The sequence below is a fragment of the Anser cygnoides genome, chromosome 12, assembly GCF_040182565.1.
Source record: "Anser cygnoides isolate HZ-2024a breed goose chromosome 12, Taihu_goose_T2T_genome, whole genome shotgun sequence".
NCBI classification, from domain to species: Eukaryota; Metazoa; Chordata; class Aves; order Anseriformes; family Anatidae; genus Anser; species Anser cygnoides.
This window is the reverse complement of record NC_089884.1, coordinates 10,801,349-10,828,263: the sequence shown is the minus strand read 5'-3', so window position 1 is coordinate 10,828,263 and position 26,915 is coordinate 10,801,349. Positions and strand designations below refer to the sequence as shown.

General features: G+C 39.7%; 1 protein-coding gene across 4 annotated transcripts in view; it reads right to left on the bottom strand.

Annotated features, from left to right (window-relative positions):
* The window catches only part of PEPD (peptidase D), a 139,305-nt gene that overhangs the window by 25,589 nt on the left and 86,801 nt on the right, over positions 1-26,915 (bottom strand). For all 4 annotated transcript variants that reach the window (XM_067004197.1, XM_048068809.2, XM_067004196.1 and 1 more), the window contains one exon: positions 10,562-10,710. In XM_067004197.1, coding sequence (XP_066860298.1) covers positions 10,562-10,710 — 149 coding nt within the window. The remainder of the gene's footprint in view (positions 1-10,561; positions 10,711-26,915) is intronic.

Sequence of the window (26,915 nt, the reverse complement as noted above, 5' to 3'; positions counted from 1 at the left end):
ATGCAATCCCTGTCCAGCCAACAAACCACTGGAACAGCTTAAGACCTGCCAACAGGCAGTAACCATATCAGACAAAACAATAGGTCCTTAAAAATTCTAATCAAACCCAGTTTAAAAAACAAACCAAAACATTGTTTAAATCATAGAAATGATTATTTCTTTCCTCTTCACTTGGGTGCTAGAGAAGAATTTGTTGCCTTTCTGATTTTCACGCTTTCCTTTTGGCACACTAGATCGGAGAGCAAACAGTTGCTTGGGTTTCCAGCCAGGTAAGGCAACTCTGGGCCACAGGGCATAGAAACCAAGAGCAAGAAACCAGAAGTCTGTACTCAAGCACTGACAGCATCTGGACAACAGTGAGGCTGTTCTCAGCTTCATACCACGTGTAGATAATTGCCTGTACAAGTCACAGCCAGCATCAGACAAAAAACTCATCCCTCAACCCCCCAGTAAGATGTACCTGGCTGACAGGAGCAGGAGCTGCTATAGGAAAACAGTGACGGCCCCACTACCTCCAAAATACCGACCACACCTTCAAAAGGCTGAATGAATAGCCTTGTACTCCTGGGTTGTATCATGGTATTTCTTCTGCATCAGTATCACAGCGGTTTTAGGGGGTAAAACCCATCCTCCCCACTATAAAGTCTACATATGATGCTCTAAAACACATCACAGGGATCATCAAGATCTTAAGAAAAGCAATTTCAACAGACGCAGATGTGGAGCAAGTGGAAGGATTTTTTCCATGTCTGGAAATCTGCAATATTCAGATTGAGCAGCACTGTCAGATACTACGAATTTCACTGCATGCTTCTTCCACATAGGTTTATGTTGAAAAGAGGAAAAGGCTTGGGGGAAGGCAGAAAGTGCCCAGAGGGAGTGATTGTGGTGTGGAAACTTATCAATCTTTGAAGCTTAGAAAAGACTCTGTTTAGATAAGATTCAGGGCAAACAGAATAATCTGTCTAGCAGGTTTGCACTCTGACAGCTACAGCTGATATAGTGTCAAGATCGAAAGACTCACGAACTTTGTACTCCAACTCAAATTACAACGTGTAACGTACATTTCCTGAATCCTGCACTGGAAGAAAATCAGTGCATGTCAGACCATGTAACAGGTTATTCCCCCAAAGCCACTGCTAAAATCAGGACTGTACAACGTTACAGTTGTAACGTGTACCTGTTACAAAATTAAGACAACAGGATTTATTTTTTTAAGCAGTCTTAAAACATTATTCACTTGAGAGAGGCTAGAAAACTGCCACCAATGCAGGCTCTAAGACTTCTCTTTGCTTTGTACAAGTAGCATTTTTGAAGAACCACTGAAAGTAGTGGAAAAATCCATGTGCACAGCATAGCTGGAAAGCTGCAAGTTGGCCCCTGTCTCATGGAGAAACTGCCCCCAGGACTGGTCAGAGAGCTGCACACCAGGGTGACTTCAGGGCAGAAGGGCCCAACTGTCTGGAAGTGCTTGGTTTTATACACTTGGAAATAACTCAGTGTTATTTTTGTCTTACTAATGTTGCAGTGGTCACTGTATGCATGGGTCAGCTCCTGTGTATTAGTCACAAACAGCAAAGAACGGCTCCCAGGTGGTTTGCAGTGAGACTCGCAGTCTGAAATCTTGCATTTCAACAGATCGTTGCTTGCACAGAGGGACTGGAGGATCTGCTGAATTTGACAGAAAAAAAAAGCCTTTTTCTTTCACCCCCTGCTGTAGGTTAATGCTATTCTGGGCAAGGGTAGGTTACATGTCTAACAATGAGCTCTCTGCTAAGCAATGACACCATATTTATGTAATAGTATCTTGCAAGGATCAAGGATTGCTACTTGACTGTCAGCACTGTTTGTGCATCCTTTACTTCCTTCAACTTTTATTTCTTAGGTGGCAACTGATGCTTTAGGCATTTATACTGACAATAACTGAATTAATTTACCACAGAAAGCTACATTACCTTTTTGGGTCAAACTCAGAAAGCCAGTAGTCAAAGGTAAACTTATTTATGAACCTTAATGCTAGCTAGAAAAACACAGCAAACTCCACTGAATAGAAAAGATAGAGAGCAGATTACAAATATTTTTTTATAGCATAGATTGACAAGATTTATTTTCCAATCTGTCTTTAACACAATAACACATTCTTAGCTGCAAGGGGAAAAAAAATACTGCAGTGTCATTCAGTAGGACTTTCAAATATCAAGTACTGGTTATAACATGCCCTGAAAGCATTTGTTCTTCAGGAGAATTGGTATGAAATCTTCAACTTCTGTTATTAATATTTTATGCCTGAGAATAATTTTTTTTTGCTTCAGATATTACAGCACATTAATAATTATCAGCAGCACTTTCCCTAAAATATGACCATCTGAATGGGAATAATTCATATGGGCATTTTGAAATTATACAAACTATAAACTAGACTGTGCTCCCACACCCTTCCCTGTTGTTCTATTGTCAGGAGGTCCAGTTTACAGCCCAATTTCTTTCTAAAAGTTCATCAAAATTAGCTACTGATTTTATACAGCAAAACAGACAAGTGTGCCTACATGGTATTCTACTAAGTACAACTCTGGACTACAAAAAATAAAAATCAAATTACTTGCATGCAAAAAAACACCCACTGCATGTGAATGAGAACCTTATTTGGGAGGAATAAATATTAATAACAGTTTCAATTATTTTCTTTAGAGATAGTAGATTTTAATCCTAGTTGAATACAGTGACAATTACTCTAAAACACTATTCAAAATAGTAGCAAACAAAAATCAATCTGAGCTTTTAAGAAGTTACAGAACTGAAATAGACGAAAGTGCTGAAGAAGTGATCTGTATATTCACAATTTTTAATTTGCAGATTTTTCTAAGCACAGCTCTGCTCAATTTAATAACAGAAACAACTGCCAGTAATATCTGTTATGTCAAATACCCTAGCTATTAGTTTCCAATTAAATAGTTCTTTAATTAATTGGGTTATTCTAATCCCTTGTCCTAGTACTATCCTGCCCAAACTAAATTTGAGTAATGTCTTTAAAAAAGAGTAGTGGAGAAGACAGAACAGGGAATCATACTAGTGTTTTGAACTCAAATCACAGCTCCTTCTGTTGTATAAAGTAGGTTACTTATGAAAGCGACACGTGTTCACTAAACACTACCTCCTCCTGACAGTCACTCTGAAAATGCCATGCCTCAAATATTTACATATTAAAAAGCTTTCAAGAATACATACCACCCAAGCTTTCACATTTGGCTGTACAAAATAATACAGACCATTCACCTTCTAAATTCCCTAGTTTGAGTCCTAGGGACTCAATTCCCTCTGCTTGAGTCCTTTAGCAGCAGTCAAACAGGAAGGAGGCAAAACACTGGAAAATAAAGAGGCTGCTTTGATTTTTCCTAACGTACAACATTCCTTGGAGGGATGCATTTGGGGAAATCAGCTAATAAAGGCCTCTCTACTACAACATGTCTAAGAAGCTATGCCAAGGAGCAAAAATGTAAGAAATCATTAGAAAAGGAATAAGAAGTGGGCACAGTTTCACACAGTAGCTCAGCATAATACAGCTGCCCATGAGCAGATCAAGAGGGATTAACTTTGCTTAGCATCCTGCACCTACAAATACACAGGGCTTTCTTAGCTCCTATGCCACCAAGGGGAAACCAGGAGAAGCAGCTAAACGCTCAGACTCCAGGAACGACCGCAGCAGCATCCTAAATACTAACATGCTGAGCCTCATTTTAAGGGAGCCTATGGCAGGTGGCACACCATGGAGTCCATGAGTTTCTTCCTAGTGAATTCTCATGGATCTTTTTTTTTTTTTCTTGTCTTTAAAGGAAGGCCTCAGTTAGACCCACAGAAGGGTTTAATGCCTTCCTCTGCATCGGATTGCACCTTACACAGTTTGGCTCTAAACCTACTGAACACAACAAAGAAATGACAGAGCAGAACTTGCTAACTTGAGAGAAAAATCTTAAAAAATTGATTCTCAACTGCAAAATGCAAGATTCAGCTTGGCGAGGCAGCTGCAGCAGGGACCATCAGCTACAGACAACTTCTAAAATCCAAGCCAGATAGTTGCTGACCTGCACTCCTGGCTGTTTGCCCCAAATGTCTCTCCTAGGTCTCAACTTCGTACCGTTCATACTGTCCCTACCTCTCCATCATTCTTACCCTCTCTCTTCACAGTTAGCTGATTTCTTCTAAACTAATCCCTCCTGAAAGTAGGGTGCTATCACAACGTTGCACACTCTCATTAGTAAAAGGACATCTTATTTACTTAAGTGTTGCTTTACCTTTTTTTGCCTGAAATGTTTTTTGGTGGTCACTTGACTGGACTTTCTTGCCCAAAGATTACGTGGCAATCCTGGTACCTGAAGCAATGAAGTCTGCAACGGCTGATCTTTAATCCTTTAAGAAAAGACTTAAAGAAATGAGGTCTTCAAGCCCTTATGTAAAACTTGAGTTCTGAGAAAGTTACAAACAGGCAAGATTACTAAGGGATCTTCCAGCCTTAGTGTGAAGAAACCTGCATCTTATCAGAGATGTTAGTCCTGAGATGGAGATTCCTTTTAAGACATTCCCCAACAGCATTTATCAGAAAAGCAAAGCCTGAAAGCCAGACACAATATGATACTCATTCCCTTGAATAGTAAAATGCTGGACTTGGGGATAAACATATACAAGCATGAGCTCCAACTTGATAAAAAAAATAATCAGAGATACAAATCCTATAGGCCCTATAGGGGTCATCCTATGGGGAGACCCTATAGCAATGTCAGCGTCCCGAGGAGGAAAGCTTTCACACTGCATATAAACTGGCTTGGTGAACAACAACTTCTGTGCACATTTGGAACAATTTTTTATTTTTTATTTTATTGAAACAAACAAACATCAATCAGCAAATATTCCCAGCTGCCCTGCTAATGTCTGAATGCAATTTGAGTTCAATGGGGACTTTGGATATACAAGCTTTTTAAATCATATAAATGTAGAGATAGGGAATTGAGTGGTTGCCAACCTGGCCTTACTCAATTTCTTCCCTGGGAACAGTTTGCTAGACAAAGAAATCTTTTTTTAACTGGAATTTAGGACAATAGAACTTACTGATTGAGGTGTTTTAATTCATTCTCCCTCTCTCTCTCCCCAAAAACACTAACACATATAGCATATTGGTAAAAGTTTTTCTTTTTTCTTTTTTTAAACATACGCAAGATTTGCAGGAGTACTAGGAATGTTAAGCACAACAAGCTCCCTTCCTTCCCATTCTCCTGGGACTTTCCATTACAGAAAAGGGAGGAATGTTCAGTGATCCCAGTGTGCAACTGCAAAGGGATAAAAATGGGAAGTTCACAACTACTCCAATACTTAGCTCATCGATCTTAAAGACACTGTTTACTCTCTAATGCATTAAACCAAAATATCTTCAATTGCAAGATTTGAAGATAAGCATGCTTCCTTTTTATTTCTTCTAGGCACAGCAGCTGATTAAATGTATTTGAGTAACTAATGCTACCACTACAGTCCTCACCAACTCAGAATTACAGAACTCCAATTCTCAACATTCTCTAAAAGCTCAAGATAATATTCCAAATAATAACCTTCGGAAGTCACCTGAGTGGCTGGGCATAGTACAAAAACACAGCCATTTGTTACAGAATAAAAAAGAAGCTATTCCACAGCAACTTCCCAAACCTCATTGTACCCATATGTGTAACGAACAGTAAAGTATCCACTGGAGAACAGAGCGATACTCAAAGCTGGGTTACATCTGAATGTGGTTCATGCACACAAACTGCAGCATGCCACCATCCTTTGTTTGACTTGCAAATATTACCTCCCCAATTAAGAGCAAGAGTTGGGAACAGTCACTGATTCTCATCGACACTGATGATTGACATTTTCTTTTGCATATTTTAGAATGTATTAAGAATCATGGAGTGATTCAGGTTAGGAGGGATGCCAGAAGGCATCTGGTTCAAGCCCTGGCTCCACGTAGGGCTAACTTCAAAGCTACATCATATTTCTTCAAGAAATTTTCTAGAAGTTTCAGAGAGGGACTTGCAGCAAAGCTAATTATTTTACACATTTCTACACATAAATTTATATTAATGACAAAGAGCAAACAATACTGTTCTCTCAGGTGTAACTTGTGACAAATGATTTTTTTTAATTTAATCAAGCTATTACATTGACATTGGATCTAACCTATGTAACTGGGGTAAACAAAACTAGACAAGAGACAGGATTTGGTAGAATGGACAGAGAGGAAAGGTTATTGCTAGCTTATGAGAAAAAAACTCAGATACCTATTCTCAATGGCAGATTGAGGGTTTGGCAACGTTGCCACTGGGAATTCACAATCCTTGCCCCAGACACGTGTTTTATTTTTGTATTTATTTTACATACGTTCAATACTTGTTTTCCTTCTTTTTTTTCAGTGCTTGGCTTGACAATCTGGAGTCTGACTTGCAGAAATGCTAGGCACAGCTGTAACTGAGGTCAAAACAGCTGGGTTTTGAGCAGGAGCATTATGGTAAACACTTAAAGGAAAAATCTCACGTGAGGTTTCAATCTTGGAATCCAAAACGAGTCAATAGCTTTTACACTAGCTTCTCTAGCCTGTCTGCCACTGTCTATGGAAGGGGAACTGCTGCACACTTCCACATAACTAAGATGAAGTGCAAGCGAACTAACTGCCTGTCAAACACGTGCATACATGATGAGCACTCTGAGGAAAAACTGGTGAGGATGTTAATAATTCTGGATTCAGAGCAGGTTTTGAACAGCAGACAGTAAACAGACTGTGGGCCATGCATGGCACAAAACGTTAAAATAAATTACTGAATAGCTGCTCATTAGCTGAATTTTTTCTGTTACGTGCATTGCATGAAGATAGCAATGGGGGAAACAATGGGTATCTCTGCAGTGGTACTACAGTTTTCATCATCCTAGGATGTGGAACCTCTTGATAGTCCCCACTTACTGTATTTTGGCTTACACAGTGGAGTCTTGAAGGGCTTGAGCTGAATTCTTTTCAGATGAAACCACACAGGACAATGTGCTCCAGAAGTGCACCTAGTGTGCCTCAAACAATTTAGCAAATCCAATGAGATTGAAAAACAACACCCAACTTAGACAAATCAAGGCACTAACTTCTGGAATACTCTGAGACACTTGGCTTTACAACTTCACCATTTAAAATCCTTTACAGTATCTATGTAAAGACAAATTGTTTCTGAAATCACTGTTCTGAGGAACAAGTAGATGATGCCTCAGCCACTGAAGCAGTGGAAGTGTCAGTGTTTTGCGCATCCGCCCCTGTATTTCAGTTCTGTGGAAGAGTAAATTTAACCCAGATGGACTTGACGCATTAAGAATATCCCCTAAGCAGAAATTCTGCATTCCTCTCTGACATTTTGGATCACGAGTCTGACTTTGTAGGAAAGAGACAATTACCCACTGCCACACAAGCATGCCTTTTTGACTCTTTCGCTTCAGAGACTTAGCACTGCTGCCCTTGTAAGAGATCCACGTACAGTAGTTTCAAAATTGCTGCTTATGCAATAGAACCGAGTATGTCTTCCCCCCCTTTTATTCTAAATAGATTTGGTTTGTGGCAGGAATTGTGACGGCTGCACTGAACATGGCTATAATCCCACAAAGAGCATTTAACTTTCAGAATACATTATCTGGCTTGCAAAAGGCACTCTGTTCTTTTAGTTGAAAGGTATGAAGACCCATAGATACAATTTCAGCTGCTTGTATTTTTGGACCACACACAGGACTTAGATGAATATTTTTCTACAATAAAATGTGATGTTTTCAAGTATTTTTGAAATTATGATTGCTGTTTATATACAACAAGTATAAAAAAATGGTAGGAAGTCTGCTATCTCTCAGAAAGCATCTTCACTTGATAGTCAATCAGGTTCACATGAAAACCAAATAACCCCTGAACTATACGCATCTATATAAGATGTTTAAGTTGCTAGCAAATGTGTGTCCTTCCAAAACCACAGTTATGTAACACAGTATTTAGTTAGTGACTCTCTCTATAGCACTTGCTTCCTATCTTTCAACAAGAAAGACTCTGGGAATCATTAACCTTCCGAAGACAACAACTAGATGTCCCCTGTGACCCTTTGCCACAAGGCACAACGAAGGCCCCAGTTCTGCAGCTGGAGAGAAATAACATTTTTTACAGTTGCTGACTTTGCTGTGTAACTTCTTTTTACTCAGCCTGCCACACTAATGGTTACTGTCATGTGAGCCAAGTCACTTGACTGTCTTTTTCCCTCTTTTGATCTTAGGAACCCTGGAAAATGAAGACAAACAAAAATAACAGCAAAATAAGCAAGGGCTCCATAATTCAGAAAATCTGACTAAAACATGATGGGGCTGGGTTTTGCATTTACTGCCTCTAAACCCACAAACATCTTTGCCTCCTTATTAGGATACCTAAAGTATTTACTTTCTGTTAGATGGGGAGCAGAGATACTTGAAAGCTGAATTCACATCACTCCTTGCTGCTCCCCTTTGTGACTGTAACAGACCCCCCCCCCCCCCGAACTGATCCTGGTGCTTTAGTCAATGAGCTAACAAGTGAGGTTTGTTCAACCAGGGTAAGGAAGCTGCAGCCTCTCTCACAGAAACTGCTTTCCCTGTACAGCAGTAGCAACACATCCAGTTTGCATACACCCCTTCAGGAGGCTCGGGGCTTTCTCAACAGCCCAAGCAGTTTGTCACACTGGAAAGTCATTGCAGACACTGTAAATACTTTCCTGCCAGCTACCTATCTTAAATGCTTTGTATCATTTCCAGTAGTAAAGAGTCTTGGTCTTTAGGGTGTTTCCTCCTCATAGGAGGAAAATATTTTTTAAAGCTTTTTTTTTTCTCTCTCCAGTGGACAGAAGGGTTAAAGCCTGCAAAAAGAACACGTGTACAAGTCATATGGACCTAAAAAGCATACTTTTCCAGAGGGTGAATATTTTTGCACATTGCAGGACTCTATTCAGAACTGTAATTCAACACAATACAAAAGGGACAGGTTGCATTTCACCACATAGTAGTACCAGATGAACCAAATCAATGAACCAGTCCACAGAATGTGCATTTAATCTGCTTTTTGTGGCCAGAAAATTCATGATTACTAGCCTCATGAGCAGAATAAATGCATTTGCACCATTCTTCTAAACAGGCAAGAAAACTAAAGCACAGCGAGAGAACAGAAAGTTCAGTCCTGTCCCAACATTCTTCTTCATTCAGTCTTCTCCCCAACATTAAGAATTATTTCTCTTGAAAACTGTCTATAAATCTCAAGCTCCCAATGCTAGTAAATAATCCTTGCAACCAATCTGCAGAATTAAGCTTAGTATGTCCTTATTTTCTGATACTGTAAATAAATTGATAAGTTAACTGAGGAATTCTCCACAACATTCTGAGTACAGAATCATATTAGCTCTTAAGTTCTGAAGATAGTCCACAATTTATTAGTGCAAAATACTGATAAATACCACACGAGAGGTGACACGGAAATGTGAGCAAAATGTGAAGATGAATGGGAACAGGATTCTTCAGGGGAGAAACAGCAGATGATGGAATATGCACACTGCTATTAAAATGGCAAAATATCTGGTCTCCGTTTGCAGCTAAGCTTCAAGTATTATTGCTTCATTACAAGCTACTCAAATGAACAGTGCTGCTGCCAGCTTGTAAAACAGGAGAATTACGTATGCTCTGACTGGCAATCCAGAAAGCCCATGCAGTCAGGGTCTGAAGACTGAAAGCTAACGTGGTAAATGTAATGGACAAGTGTGCTTTGTGCATTAAGTACATTTTCCTCAAAGCCATTCTGCTAGTAATACTGAGAAATGCTCAAGTACCTTCACCAGTGAAATACTCAAGATCACAGAAGCTGCTGGCTCTAAAAGCATTTATTTGCTTCCCCGAAAGCAGAATTGGAAAAAAAAAAAAAATAAGATTTTCATGAAGCCAGGCAGTTGTTTCAACTATGAATATGTACACTTGAACAAGCTTGCCTGCAACTTAAAGGCGTAAGTGAAATATCCAATAGCCAGTGCTTTCTAAAGCTTTTAAAGGCTAATTAAGTGTCCTTCCCAAAGGTACACGCTCCATCCTCTCTTCATTAGAAGATTTCTATTGAGTTTGTATGTAAAATACAGAAAATGCTTGAAACAAACTGAAGCATGACACATGTTCACTCAAGCTCTTACTTCATTCTTTGGCATAAGCTTCCTGAAAAGATATCTGCCAGTGTAAACACCAGAGTAACAACTGTCACCACAGTATTTAAGGAATTAAAAAAAAAGCGAGAGATTAAAATACCTTCTAAATACTATTAATAGTTGCTTATGTGTTATTTCTTTAAATATTATATGGAGAATGTTGGGTATCATTCACCTACTAAGAGCTGTTTAACTACGGAAATGAGTTTTCTCATCTCGTTCCTTTCCAGCACTTCCTGACATCCAAACATAATTGTCTTGACAGCCTGAACGCTGCCATCAAGCTTGTCAATTCCTGCTGACATGTACTGATCTTTTACCTGGCTTGACTGCTTTCATTACAGCACGTGATGACTTCAGCACCGCTTCGTAGATAGCCTTCTGGTCAGGAGTGAACTTTCCATTTGCAGGGAAGGTGCAGGTGATGTCAGAACCATAGCAGTAATACTCTCCTCCCATATCAAACAGGCTAAAAAGGAAACAAAGGAGAAAGAAATGAAAATTTAATTCTGAGGCAACAGAAGGCATTTCTCTTGATCTGCACTTAAAAACCACCTGCCTTTTAACAGTTGGCCACATAATCACCACTTCAATGCTCTTTTTAAGTAAAATGAGACAACAGTCTCTTGCCTTCTCTCCTGGCTGAAGGGTATTTGCTATATTACATACAACTTAAATGGACACCTTCACCAGCTGTTCTGGTCCTGGATGGAAACACCACAAGAACACATGAAGGAAGATAAAAAGCACATGAGGAATCTACTTCCAGGTCTTCAGTTTCAGTTCCTAAGACCTTTTCTCAGAAGAAACGACTTCTTTTTCTTTCCTGAGAAATGCCAGCACCACATAAAGAATCTAACCTCAAAACTTAACTGAGAAATGTTAATTAAATTATGGCCTTTTGTATGTAAGTGTGTCAAAACACACTGATAGTTTAAATAAAATGTCCCCAATAAAGGTTGACTGCCACCGCTCACAATATAAACTTTCCTTTACAACAACCGTGCCTAACAGGGCTTAAAGAAACAAGCATTATGGGAAGATCCAAACGGAAAAAAAAAAATCAGTAAACTTCTGCATCAGAGGCAGAAAAATACTATAAAGTGCTTTCTTTTATGGGGAAAAATGTTTTACCTTTTAAGAATCATATTTATCCTACATATGTATCCATGACTCCCTACTAATTGCTCAGTCGCCAGAAATCAATCTACAAGAGCAGCAAGATGGTCTCTATGCCCTTGTGACAACCTGGTTAGACATTTGCAATACTATGCTTCTTGAGCCTACCTGATAAGGCACTGCACTGGTTTCAGCAGGCTCAAAAATTAGCAAATAACCAAATAACCATTTGGACCAAACATTACTTAAGCAAATAACCCCCCAGCTCATCATATATTGATTACAAGAATGCACATTTTACATATAAGACTTTGGTCTTGACACAGTATGTATGTGACCTCCCGATTTCTTAGGTAATGAATCACAGTTGGAATCTGCTTATTTGTCTTCCTACAGTCAGCTCAAACAACTGTATGTGACTGTCATCATATGAAGAAATATAGTATTTTTCCTCTGCTGCATTTGAAAACCTTGATGTTTTCTTCCTCATGCTACTGCTTCACAGCAGGGTCACTTGGACACCGTGAGCAGAAGGAAGGGCACTTTACTGCATCACCCTCTCTGTTACTGAGTCCTAATCACAGTAGTAATGAGGAAAACTGTGTTGCATACCTCTGCTCCCAGCCAGCATACATGACGAGGTAAGGATAAATATAAGCTACCCCAAAAAGTGCTACAGCACTCAGTTGTAAATGTGCACCATTTCCAATGCAACTGCTATTGAAATTAACGGACAAAAATTAAATGAAGGCAATCATGGTAAAACTAAATAGTATTTTAGCAGCACTGTGACTCTTCTTGCTTCATTGCATACACAGACATACACATACTCAATATTTACTCAACATTGAATATTTACTCAAATTTTAAAATCCACCCTATAGTTTCCTCTGTGAATGAATCTTTGTACTTAGTGCAAGCCCTGCTGAAGTCATCCCCAGCCTCCCCACATTGGGCAAGGTTCACCTACGGAGTGACTTGCAGGACTGGAACTTCAGGAATCAGGCCTATGTTTTATAGATGCAGAACTGCTCGAGGTTTAAAGCTACAGGAACAAACTCTCTAGGAGAACATTACAAGGACAATTGCAAAGTTATGTATGTACACAAAGAGCTAATGCAAATGCTCTATATATTCACTTCAATAGGAAATATAGTATTTTGAAACAGAAAGTTGCTAATTGAAAAAAGATACACAGTAGACAGCAAATGTCAGACCCACGGGGTGAAAAAGCAGGATTTGACACCACCATAGCAATTGTAAACAAGCCTAGCCAAACCTCAAAATCAGAAACCCCATCAACACTGTCTAAGTTTTGATTTTATGGTTAGACTTGCTTCTAAAAATAACGAATGATACGTACAGAAAATCTAAGGATGCAGAAAACTACTTGCAGCAACTAAGACTCACGTAAGAAGCTGCTAGGCTCTCTAACAGGCCAACCATATACATTTTTTAGTATAGCTATGAATCTTTCAACCTATCCCAAATCGAACCCTTTCCATATCATAAGTGAAGTTTCACCGTGCTTGATGGGATTTACAGTTTTGTGGCCTAACCCAGTCCCATTTACAAATGTAAGTGTCAATGCAGCATGGTCACAGTAAAGTTGTGAACAGCAGCTTTTAAAAGCCCTGGTGCAAGTCTACTGGAAGTTACCATGCCTTCTATATTTTACCTGGAGAACAGTTAATTTGAACTTACCATAGGCAATACACTTCAGCGATTTCTTTTGTACAATTATCAGTGTTTTCTCAACCCCATTCATCATTTGGTGGTTGTTAAATCGTTGTTAGAGTTACTGGAGCACTAAGTAATGGAAAAAGGCTATTACAAAGCTGATGGTACACCAAAATAAGGCTTGCAAGCCAGGAAGCACCATTTGTTCAGGTTTCTTGGCTTCCAGACAAGAGTAGCAATGAGGGAAGATGATCTTTCAAATTCCACCACAGAGCAATAACACACCATCTAGTCTGTATGCTTCAGTGAAAAAGCATCCAAAACAAACTGTACATCTGGGAGATGTTTTGGCTCTTACTGGGAATTCTCTTCCATTTAACTTCAGTTGGGAACATATCCATTAGTTAAAATGTTTCCCAAGACATGGAAATAGCCCAAATATTGTAGCTATCCTGAGGAAATAATGGGAGCCTGAGAAGATCCCAGTTTCATATCTTTGCTTGCCAGGCAAAATAAGTGGTGAAGCACATTTAAGTCTAATAAAATGCATGTGAGCTACTATCTTCTTCTGTAGACTAACTGAAAAAAGTTTCTACAAGCAGGTTACTTAAATCCTCATTCCTTAGATAAAATACACTATTTTAATCTGGAATTAGATGGTAACTGTTTGGTAGTAAGAGAGGCATTAATAATGTATTTTAGTGTGCATCAATTGTGCATTCAAAATTAACTGTCTGATGATGCAGTCTTACAAGGGTCATGTAGAGAAACAGCTACTACATGCTATTTGGACTACTATCAAATATAGCAGCACTGTAAACAAATTAACTGCACAAATGAAAATAGGCCTTATAGGCATCTTGATCTGCAGCTTACCTTTTAAGGACTGTTTAATGTCAGCTAACATATGCAATAACAGAACTAAGTACCTCCAAACATTATTATTTTATCTAAAAGGGAAATACAAATGGTAGATGTCTAGCAGACTACATATGTTGTCTATTACAAAATTTGTGAGTACAGTTTTTGGTAGAATGAAGACAAATTTCAGCCCAGAAAAACCCTTCTCCCTTTTGCAGGAAGGCTGCAATTGTTACTTGCAGGTTCAAATGCATCCAGAGATGAGGAGCCTGAGGTCGTCAGGTTTCTGAGGAGCCTCAGATGGGAAGGTGGCCAGAGAAGGACTATTGCTGGTCAGAGAGAGGCGTGCCGCTATGTGTCAAAGTCTTCACTGATGTAGGCTGAACCTGATGAAGTCTTTTATTGCATAGCTCAATTTCTTTCAAAACCTTTACAGAGAAGAGCTAATCTTGCTTTGCATTGCTTTGTTGGGAGCAAAGGCAATGAAAACCTACCTGGCTTCATTTCAGGGTGAAAAGTGCAGCGTATATAAGAATACTAAACAGTCAGAAGACCTGAGCACACACTAAAAATTCCATGTTACCGTTTCAATTTGTTGTCTAGAATTAGTAAGAAGCTATACTGTATGTAAGAGACACAGAAAATAATATTATAAATTCCTCCTTTTAAACATGGGCAGAGATCTCCTAAGGGAGGCTTCAGTTCTCTCTCTCTCTCTCTCTCTCTATATATTATATTTGTAATCTTTCCTCCCAAACATATTGCAAAATACTTAGATAGAACTAAACAATGCAAAGTATTACAAAAATCAGATAACCTGTCAGTTACTGTACTGACAGAATTACTTGCTTATGTATCATTAATACAACGTTAGCCAATAGGGTCAATAAAAAACGTGCCTTCTGCATCTGTTTTAGAATTACCTTTCAAAAATGACTAATTGCATCTAATTCCTCTCACAGGCAAAAAGCCTGACACCACAACTTAAAATCAATTTGTACATAAACCAGTACGAAGTCGAGAAGAAGCAGGAACACGCATCCCATGCCACAACCCTGCAACTTGACAGGCACCAAGGAGAGAAAGAAGCGGCCAATCCTGCCTCCTCTGTCAGGAGCATTTCAGCTTGTCCCGGGAGGTCCTGGGGCCACCAGCAGTGGCTTCTCCTCGCCCCAGGGACCTGGGTTCTGCTCCCCGCTGTGGCTACCCAGGCCAGCAGAGTGGAGAAAATATTTCAAGGCTGCTTAAGTCCTGTTGACTTTTAAGGAGAATACAGGCTTGTAAGTCACTGCTGTACTGTAAATGCTACATGACACTATGCACAACAGCTCTCCGCACGTTCCCCTTGAAGTCACTCTGAAACAACACAGATGAGCCTCACAGAACATTGGCACCACAGAACGCAAATTTATAGTTATGTTTTTGGCTTTAAGGCCCAGAAAAATAATAGGTGTTTTGATACTGCTTTCAGCTTTCCAAGCCTCTGATTGTGAAGCATCACAAAACACTCTGTGTAACACTTCAGATTGGAAAACTGTGGTTCTTTTCTTTATAAAGTCACTGTATACATTTTTTTTTTCCAAAGTAAAGCATCATCTTCTTCTAAGCATGTTTTTAACTTTTATAGGCTTGCTGACATTTTTATTGTCAAATAATTTGAAACTGCCAGGCAATGAAGCAAATTATGGTCAATATCACAATGGGAAGGAATACTTTATTTGGGGTATCTGAGCCATGTGCACGAATCACTAGTGATCCAACCACCAATCCAACCCAACGACAAGCTCTCACAGGCATTTTTTGGGAAGCCTACAGCTACTTTAACCTAACCCGTAAAACTGTCACCTTGCTGCTCTAGAGAGATGCTCTGCGTGCATCAGAATTGGGTCTCCTCAGGAGAGTTACAAAAACAAATTCATCTCCCTCGGTTAATGCCGCAGAGCCACCACTGCTGTGAGACCCCCGGGGACTCCCCCAGTGCAGCGGGGTGCGCGGAGCCCCTGCTGCCTGCTCTCAGAACAAAACCTCCCCTTCCCCCAGGCAGGCTCCTGGACCAGTGATTACAAAGCTGATACCACCACGTCGTACTATGCCCTCCTCGTCCCTTGGGTTAAAGGTGCACGGCTATGACTACTGATGCACTTTACTCAGCTACGTTTACTGAGGTTTTAGGGTTCTGAGCCATTATCAACCAAGATGCTGATGAGCACCACGCAGATGAACTGGTGCCAGCCCTGTTCCAGGACAACAGGAACAAATGTACGCACAACCTTTTCCTCTTCTTACCGCAATAAGAGCAAGTTATCCCCAGCTGGAGATTTTATTCTGTATGAACTCATCACACACTGCTCCGAGTTCGCAGCGAGCACGCTTTGTGCTTTAGACTTCATGCAGCAATTAAATCTTGAAGTAGTCACACACTAACAAAATCTGACTGTTTGGTTAAACACTTCAAGGCAATTTCAAGCTTGAGGGAAATAGGTATTAGTATTTTTATGAGATACATCTTTGGAAATGTGCCAGGTGATTTGGAAATAGGGTGGCTTAATAGCCAACCACAAGAATAAATTATAGTAAATGATAGCAGAAGTAAAAAAATGGAGAGTTTAAGTGACACACACTTTTTCATCCACTTGTATCATGACCAGCCAAGTATTACCAACTTTAAAAAAACAACCCTGAGTAAGATAACATCACAAAACTCAGTACAGAGCTGGAACAGAATAGGGTAAAGTCCTACCATGCTCGGGAAGCTTTTTTGGAAGAGGTGCTCTGCTCTGTCCAGATTCCATCTGACATGGTACAGAGAGAGCCTGTACTGGCTCTGTCCCAAAGCCAGGCTTGGCTTGTTGATTGTAAGGCCAGCATTTTGTTGGCAACACCCCTGCAGCTTAGAGCAACCTTGGAAAAATGTTACAGAATATTTTGTGTGTAGGAAATTGGGTTCTGGATAGTCACAAGAAAACATCAGTCTTTTTGTGCAAGTCTCGTGTTCAAGAGAATATCCTGGAGCCCACATAGGTAATGCAATTAGAGACACAAAATGCCAGTGCAACTATTCTTTGTTACACACATTTTGCTGTGATTTATGTATGGCTCATATTTTCACTTGTCCTCAACTGTCTCTTCATGTCCACCTTCTCCATGGGTTCCCCATATTTGTTCCTTTTGTAGCACTGTCTCACTAAAGGCTTTCCCAGACTACTACAGCTAATGGGAGGCTTGTCTCAACCTTCTCTCAGAGAGATACATGATATGCAATTAAGCTTTGCTCCAAAAAGGAAAGGCTAAAACAAAAAGATCTGTCTTCACTGAATTTTGAAGGAGAGGAGACTGCATGCCCCTGATGCCAACTTCAGGATCCTCAGTGGCTGTGGCAAGAACATACACAAGTTTGAGTTATCAAAAAGAACAACAAAAAGAGCAATCAAACAAAAAACCTCCTCCGGGTGTTCGTGCCCTGACTAGGGCTTCCTCTCACTACTACAACAGACAGAAACAGCAGCTCACAGAAGCGGTGCAGCAGCTTGATGCAGAGATGTGCAGCTGCACGTGGGTGTGCCATGGTTATGCCCTGAGGTCACTGGGGAAGGTGCGCCCTTCTGCTCTGCTGCTCCATCTGTATTGCAGAGAAAAAATGGTTTCCTAAACCAACAACAACACCACGTGGGAGTGTCATCTCACTCAGTAATTTGAGCCAAGCAGAAGAATTTCAGATCCATTTATCTCAGAGGATATGAAATCTAAATGTCACTGAATTCACTGAATGAGCTGGACGTAGGAGTTGGCTCAGTAAACACCCACATTGTAAGATTTTCTGTACTGATTCTTTTCAGAAACAGGTTGAGAAGGAATTCCTTGCTTTCAATATTTGTCTGTGGAAGAAACTGAAGACAACTGCCTTATGCTTCTGCACTAAATAAGCCAATTTCCATGATCAAGGATCGTCCCTCTTTCACCCCCATGCAATTTGCATCAATGTCGCCTTAAAAATGTTTGCCAGAGCAAAGAGCCAAAAAAAAACCCCTTTTGATTACCTTTTTCATGGCTAAATTCACCCCTGAGAGCCATCTCCCAGTGTTTCTGGTAAGCAGCTGGATGTCCCCAGTATAGAAAGAAGCATTAGATACAAAAAAGGGATTGGGAACCCAAAGCTAGTATTGCCAGGTTAGGAGAAGGGTGAGGCAGCACTCCAGGCTTTATAAGGCACAGAAGGTGCAGTGTCTCTACTGCCCGCTTCACACCTCTGCTAGACCCATGCAGGCAATATGCCAAAGATCAGGCAAACTGTCAGGTAAAGTTCTGACAACTGGATCGCCTTTTTGCTGAATGGATGGTTTTTCCTGGTTTCATTATTGTAACTATTATCCATTTTTAATTGGCATATTTAGTAAGTGACAGTACTCTCTTTAGCAGAGAATTCTTTGCTGAAAAGTCAACCTAAAACAGAGATGACTGCAAACGTGACACTGGCCAGCTGCCACGAGCCTCCATACTGGGAGCGCAGTATCTGGCTGACTTGCTCAAACAAGGAGAAAGGATGTCAGGGCTGCAGGGAAGAGAAGGAAACGTGCAAGGAAAAACCTGTACTGGCAGCTGCACACTTCCCAGTCACACTGAAGAGAACAAACCTCATAAGCTCCTCACCAGAGTATGAGATACCAGCATAGGATAGGAACAAGGCAGCTACTTTTTCAAGTTACCAAAATTTTGCAATTAACTCATACAGTCAATCTCTAGATGTCTAGGGGTGGAAGATACCTAGTAAAGCTGAACAGCAGAAGTTTGATGTTTCTGCTACATTTGGACTTAAGAGCCTTAGCTTTCAGCTGCCGTTTTTGGACACTCTGACCTGGGCAAACAACCACTGGAGATTACAGGAGTAGGTGAAGTGTCAGACCTCTACTCATTGATCTTCACTGTAAATACTATCAAGTTCTCTTATGTGTGCATGCTTACACACACGTGGTCCTGCAAGCAAAAGGTTAAAGCTTCCAATTTTTTCCACAGTGAAAACTGAGACAGTGACCAATGGCACAGGTTCATGTAAGTTTGTTTTTTTTTTTGGGGGGGGGGGGGGGGGGTGGTGGTGTTTTGTTGTTGTTTGTTTGTTTTTTGACTTCCTGTAGTTGTTCTTGGGATTGCTCAAGGAACCTCTAAATTATCAGTTTTCAAAAGGAATCCATCAGACAGGGGGTTCAGAATGCTGTACAGAAGATGCCAACCAAAGGCAAAAAAAGAGTTCCTAGTCCTTTCATGGAGAGAAGGTCCAAATGTTCAAGCCAAGCGTGCAGTAACGAAAGCAGCAACTAGTTCTTCAGAAAAGGAAGCTGATGCTGCCCATCCCTAGATGAGTCTGCTGTTTTGCCAGTAAGAACATTTTTTCTCTATTCAGAAAAACAACAACAAAACAAAAACACTACTCTTCCTAGCAGCACCTCAAGCTGAAAGTACAGTATATGGCAATGTACAATTGAAATTAGAAATATTCTTTCTTTAAAGACCTAAATTGGCTCAGCCTAAAAGTGGAGCAGTATTATACCAGAAAGACTCCTTGTGAGGCCCTGGCTCAGAGTCATGCCTCCACCACAGCAATAACAAAGGGCTCCCTGACCAGACACAAGGGAAGAGACCCAAAACTGCCCAGAATGCAGGGCCTGAGAATTACACCTGGTTTGTGGGGGATACACCAAGGGTGTGCTAGAGATTAACAGCACCTTCACTTGGAGCCATATAGTAGTTTAAGACTCCCTCTACAACTGCATTTTGACCTATATGATTGAGTTCCCCACACCAAGAACAGTAAGAAAGACTTTGCTACTGAAATGTATCCAAGATAAGCAATATCTGTCGGAGTATTTTTTTAAATACTTTACATGCATCTGTGTTAACAAAGACCACCACAAAAGATGGATTAAACTAAACGGCATTTGTGAATGATCAATATTAAATCAACAGCTATTAAAAAAATACTGAACTGTACCCCACTTGTTTTATTTAAGCAACCCTAGCCAAATCAGTCCAGCAGCAGCCAAAGCAACTTCATGCCCTCAGGTTTCTTGAGACTCTGTTGAGAATGTTAATCTAAAAATATGAAAGATGAATCTCATTTGCAGGTGATAATTTAAAAAATATCATATGCACTACAACATATGAAGACCATCAAATTAAGAAGCAGGCCATAACACGGTATTTAAAGGAAAGCTAAAATTTGTTACAGCAAACATATTATTACTTAGTGATCTCTGCTTTGGCTAAAACGCTTATACATCTCTAACAGCAGGCAACCCCAAAGCCCTGAATTATCCAGATCACACAATCAATTAGAGGAGTACTATTGCCAATTCTAGCAAATATACTTCTCTATATTTAATCTAATCAATTTTTGTAGATTAGCATAAAATTAATATAGTCTATAGGCACAACAGGAAGAAAAATACCTACACTTGATGAAAATAGTAAATGCTACTCAAACCAGAGGAATCAAGCCAAAGGAATTATTTCAGAAATGGATAGCCAGTTGATTTTGCAATCAACCAGTAAGTAGTAGCAATGTACTTTGTATTATTATTAGAAACAAAACCATAACTAACAACAAGTTGTTTCAAAACTGCAGACTGAAAGGTTAAAGCTAACCATAATTTTTGCATATTATTATAGTACCAAACTTCAAAATGCATAAAAAATGTACATGGGCAAATGAAAATACTAGCCTCACCTACATAAAATAGATGAGCATTTACATCTGACACATTAATATCCTGGGATCTTAAAAGCAGTGCTTTCAAGAAGTAATAAATACAGTATTTTGTTCCGTAGGATAAATTGTTTTAATAGCAGACAATGAAGTACTTGGGGGTGGAAAAGGGAGGACTTCTATTATCTGATGCAAAAATATTGGTCAGTTCCTGCTTTTTAATGCAACATTGCCCCCACCTGGACAAATGCAGTTTGGTTTATAGGCTGGCATTAATACCATAAAACTTTGTAAAACAGTGTAAATTCCACTTGGAAAAGAGTCACAACAAACTTCTCTGTGTGCGGTATACTTTTTCTTTAAGCTAACCTGTCTTTTAATTGAGTAGTTGAAAGTCTTCTTGATGTTTTCCTGAAACATATGATAGCTCCAGTACTCACAAAAAGTTCTTTCATGTTATACGCTTACTCATTCCTGCAGAAAAATGAACAATGCATTTTTCTACAAACAAAACTGGATAATACTAAGGGAAATATACTGCTAGTTTCAAGGAAATATGTATACTGCGTATGCATATTGTGTGCATATGTAAAAGATGTATGCACACAGCTTATATAGAAAATGACAGCTCTTTTGATTCTAGAAACCTCTATACTATGCTTTCAGATCAAAAATAGGTAAAATTAGAAAAGTAACATATTTTAGTGAATAGAGGACCTTGTCTTTATGAATAAACATGGACAACTGGATTTGACCAGCTCTTGTAACAAGCAACTTTCTTTCACAATGTTCTTTGTACACCTCAGAGTGATCGACAACTCCAGAAGATCTAAAAATGGTCCTTCGTATCTTTAGAGTAATTAAATGATAAAGACCCCTGAAAACTTAGTATCTTCCCTGTTTCACCCAGAAAAATCTGTCTTAACTACTTATATATGCAGTCAAGCTCCCTATAACAAAGCTTCTGAAATGACAAGAAAAGGAGCACTAGAAGTTAAAACAGGATCTTCTGAGAGCACCAGAAAATATTAACATATTTATAAAAAGGCACATAGAAGTGTCAAACAGAAGGAAGCAAGCGCAAATTTAGCACAACGTAAGTGGAATACACATTACATGCAGAGACAATGCTCCTGGATGGTGCCGAGCCTTTGCTCTGGTAAGTATCTAATATCAAGACACTGCCAGCATCAAACCATGGGTCAATACTTAATTCCTTCCAGAGAGCATTTATTTTAGTGCCCCCTGGTGTCAATATTATCCCTTTTATTATTTAACTGGCATTAGAATACTAAGGAAAGAAGTATTCCTCAGAGTTAAATTATTCCGGTAAAATCTTTTTGCAATGCTAGATTGCCTTCCATGTGCCCAGCTCCACTATTTGACTAAGAAAATAACAATACCTGCCAATACAGCCAAGACACATTTGGAACATCTCACGTAGATGTATTAGGCTACGATTGCACTTCTGTATCAGAATGTAAAACAGATTTTGTGGCACTAATAAAACTTTTCTAGTGTTTAAATTCTGGTACCCAAATGCAATAAAACTATTTCCAAGTAAAATTTGTTTTCCTGACATCACTGGTGGGTCGCCAAAATAGCCGTGAACCTTTGCAGCAGGAAATATCCTGCTCCACCAAAGATACCCTATTCTTTCCAATGCTTTCATTACAATCAGTGAGCTTAAATCTGAGAGTGTTCAAAGAAACAGTCAAATAAATTGAATGACATCATCTGATGATCGAACCTGTTTCTGCCAAAACTTTTCAAGTTAGGTTTAGTTTATAAACAGATAGGCCCACTGTGAATACAAGGTTAATGGTATCTCTCTCTCTCAGGTCTGCTGCACTTCACGGGCAGTAGATGCTGTCCTCCCATTATTTATGATTTCACCCAAGCCCTCTTAATACATTACACAGTGGGACTCCCTGTAGGGGAGTACCCTCTGGGCAATCCCCGTTGGGCCCTGGACCCACTGGGGACCCGCAGCCACGGCGCCCGTCCACAAGGTGCATGGAGCTGACACAGCCCAGGGCCTGCGCAGACAGGACTGTGCCAGGCAGCAGGGAGATCTCCCTTAAGATCCTGACTTAGGAGGGTATTTCAAAGTGTTAAACATGCCAATTGCTTCAGAATATACAATTATATTCAGCATTTTTCGAAGAATGGACCAACTAACCACCAAAAAAGGTCATCGAGTGCTAAAAGGTCAGTAAACTTGCCAACAAAAGTTGGTTTAATAAGTGCTGAATTTTCCCTGAGAAATTTGTCAGAAGCCATGAAAGACAAAGACCTGCAACTCAGGACATGTGCAGAAAACCATCTCAGGTAATAGCCGTATCTATTTCAGTGACATCTGGGGTCAGGCTTATTTTCTCACATTTCTGATATTTAAGCGAGAGCCTCATCATGAAGGATCAATCTTTATTTTAAGATCATAGAAGCATTTTGTATTTGTCAAACGTTGCAGGAGCCCTGCTGATCAATCGCAATAAAACAATCAACTCCTGACGTGCCTTCAGCACTGCAGCAATGGCAGGAATCAACAAAGGCAGGTGGCACGAACCGCAAGGCAGCGAAGTAAATGCAATAAACTATCATTTTCCCAAATGCCTTCTCAAAATCAAAAGGTAACGTACACATTTCAGGTTTGGCACCTCTGAGGGTTCCTACAACGAAGCACCGAACCACAAAGGTGAGGACAGACGTTTGTCTGGCCCCACACTCCCCAAGCTGCACCCCACCTGTGCCGACGTCTGGTTTTCTCCTTTCCCCACAGCTATGATGTGGCTCCACACGGCAGCCCTGGTAGGGCAGAAGGAAGGACCCAATGGGCTTTGTTTCCTTCTTTTTTAAGGAAGTAGATTTTCAGAAGATGCTGATTTGTTGAGACCGAAGCTTTTCACAGAAACACTGTGGCTTCGACTGAATTTTTCATGAAAGATACTTCCCAGGTCAAGTCCTAACTTCCAGCTGATCTCTGAGATTGATCTGAGGAGAGCTGAGACCAGAGACTTCCGTGTCCCGTGAGGGCTCTCCAGCTACTGAACCAATCTCTTCCCCTAGACTGAACAAACACAGAATAGCTGCAAAAGGAGAGCTTGTGAGAAACTGGCCCAGGAAGCAGGAGTAACGCCAGGTACACCACTTGACAGACAGGACCCTAGGTGCTTATTTGCACCTGATTTGTGCATAGCAGGGTGTCAGATCTTCCCGCTAAACTTTAAAAGACCTTTTGTTATCTAAACTGGGTTGGTAGAGGTGGTGGGGCTCCAAAAATCACTGGAAAATAGGTTGTGGTTACTTCCCGACTCGGACCCCGATGGAGGCCTCTCGTGAACAGGACAGGAGATTGTAAGCTAGAACTGCTTATGGCTCCACTTTCCAAATTACAAAACATAGCCACAGCCTCACCACAGAAACAGCAGGCGTCTTAGCACGCAATGCATAATGCAATACCTTGAGATAATGCAGTAAACCTCAATCTTGGGCTCGGTTTCTATCTGAGCTGTCACAGGTTTAAGATGACATAAGAAAATCAGTATTTGTATCTTAGCCTGGCCATATGACAGCACTGTATACATCTGTAATAGTGATTTTTAACATTTTGAGCAGAAGAGTTTATTTAAATGTAATATCAAGTGAACGGGCAGAGTGCACAGTGCTGTGATTCACAAGGGTGCTCAGCCTAGCAATTTATCTGCAGGACCTCTCTGACCACGGAGATAATAGACACTTGCTTAGGAAAAGTGTTTGTTTTAGATCATGTTGACCATACTCATTTACATGTCCACTACATAGATGTTATACGACATGAATTATTTATGTAAAACACTGACTTGCCATAATTGCAATATTTACATTTAATATCAGTTCAGTGCTTTGCACATGCCTATTGAATATTGAAACCCTAAAATACTGATTTCTATGTCAATGGTAATTCTTCGTGTTAGCTATTTCATTTTTAGTATTTAATAGACTGAAAATGACAGCCCTGCTTAGGAAAACAGTCCGTATTGAAAAGAAGTGCCAGAAGTTCTCTTTACAGCCCGTCTTTACTGAGGTCATCTAGAACAGAAGCTGTACCTATAAAAATGTGGATTATTATGCAATATTGGCAATTTAATTCTATACCAGTTTCTTACAGAAATAAACCCACTTCATGTAGATTAATTATCAAAAATGAAAGTCATAAAATCAGTGTTCTAGATGTGACTTTTTAATGAGAGGTCTGAGTAACAGTCTAAAAATAATTTTTAAAAAATTGCAATACCCCAAGTATTTTTGCCTATGATCTCTTGTTGATACCAGCAAATCCTTGTAACTAATATTCTTCGAAGAGCAAACAAAGCATGTAATCGAGTGTTTGAAACAAGCAAAACACTAGTCTTACAAATCTATTTTTTTCTAATATTCAGGTGCTGTTGATGTATTTACTGACAGCTACTGCATTGTACTACTTAGCACATAAAACACCCAAGCTGCACATTTCTGCAAAATTCTTGAATGTTTTTCATATCAAGTAAATCATTTCAAGAAAGAGACTTGAAATTCTACTGAATAATTTAATAAAAATCACACCGAGTACCCAATCTTCTGATTCTATTATTCCATTATTCTATGGAGTTGTTACATTAGATTTATACCCAAATTACTGGCAGAAGCAGAAATAACCCTTTAAACACTTCTTTTTCACCAAAAGTGAAGTTGCTTTTCCTTATGTTCAGGGAAGAGACTAAAACTACCCAACAGAGGGCTCCCAGTAGCTATTCAAAAGCTTAATTGAGAGTCAAACACATGAACTCTTAACATATACATGCAAATCAGCATGCTGTCATTTTAACAACCTATTCTGTATGCACTATAGGCACGCCTACACCCAAATTATAAATTTGTAAAAGCACACAGTAAAATCACCCAGGAAGTTCCTTGTGCTAATTTGTATTCTACTGAAGTAAGTTAGCACAGCTTCTTTAAACTGCGGAAAATGAGTATATTTTTAAATAGTCTTCATACAAATGCAATTACATTTTTTTTTTATTACTTCTTTACATGCACTTGAGAAAAATGCTAATAAAATTGTGCGTGGAGCACAGTTTGGCTGCCACCTGCCTATCAGACAGGGCAAGAGGCATGGGCAGAGACTGCAGCCCCAGCAGGCACTTGTGCACTCAGAGAAAGGGCTCCTGCAAGGGGCTGGTGGGAAAGGAACAAAACTTACTCAATACACTTGCTAAGAGCTGGGTCCCGAACTACTTGGGACATCAGCAGCTGCTCAGACAGAGCCAGACCAAGGCATGGTTAACACAACACAGTGATGGAGACTGGCCAGTGAGCAGGAGGCTTATCTTGCACCCCAGTGAGCACAACCAGGCTAACCTTGTCATCCTGTTCTTCCACTAGGAAAGAAAGGGTTAGGTCAAGCTGATCTGACCACCTATTTGCTAAGAGCCAATCTACACCTGACAAACTTGATCTAATCAAGACGTGAGGCTGGACCATTTCAGGAAGAAGGTATTTCAAACTGGGTTAATCCTTGCTTTCCTTGTTGAGATGGCTACGATGTGGAGCTGCTGCCTGCAAGAGCTTCTATTTATATACGTCAGCCGTGAGTTCTCCCAGCAATATTATGCCCCTCACTGTTTAAATGCCTTGATTTTATGTACAGGACATCTTAATACATTGTGGTGTATCTTCTCTCAGTAACAAACTGTGATTTCCTGTAGGCTACACACTGTCTTTTTTTGCAAATGTAATCAAATGTCACAGTCAATACAGAACCATGTTGGTGTGCCCTACCTGTTCAAAAGAAACCTCATAGGATATTACCTATCCAAAGACAATGTGATCAATAAGTCAAAGCTATTATACAGCAATAAATTAACATTAGTATTTGATTGGTTTAGTAAACTATTCACCACAGATGAATATAATACATAAACTATTGTACAAGAAGCTTTTAAAGATTTTTTACAGTATTAAAAAGAAATTACATATCTGTAATTAAATGCACTCTGCAGTCTCTGTAGATGTACCAGCTTTTTTAAAAAAACTTTTGAGAACCTTGAGAACCAATTTGTTTCCCACAACAGCTTCTGAGCCTATGATAATACTCATTTGCTTTCCTCCACATCTTTACATCCAACTGTGAAAATACATACCTGCAGTCTCTTTGCACATGCTACAAAAGTAATCCAATACATATCCTCCACTAAATATCTGTGATTAACTCCTCCAGAACTAGTTTTGTCCTTTTACAAATGCAGGCTTTTTGATCAAAGTCCTTGGAGGTGAAGTACAAAAGCTATATTCTG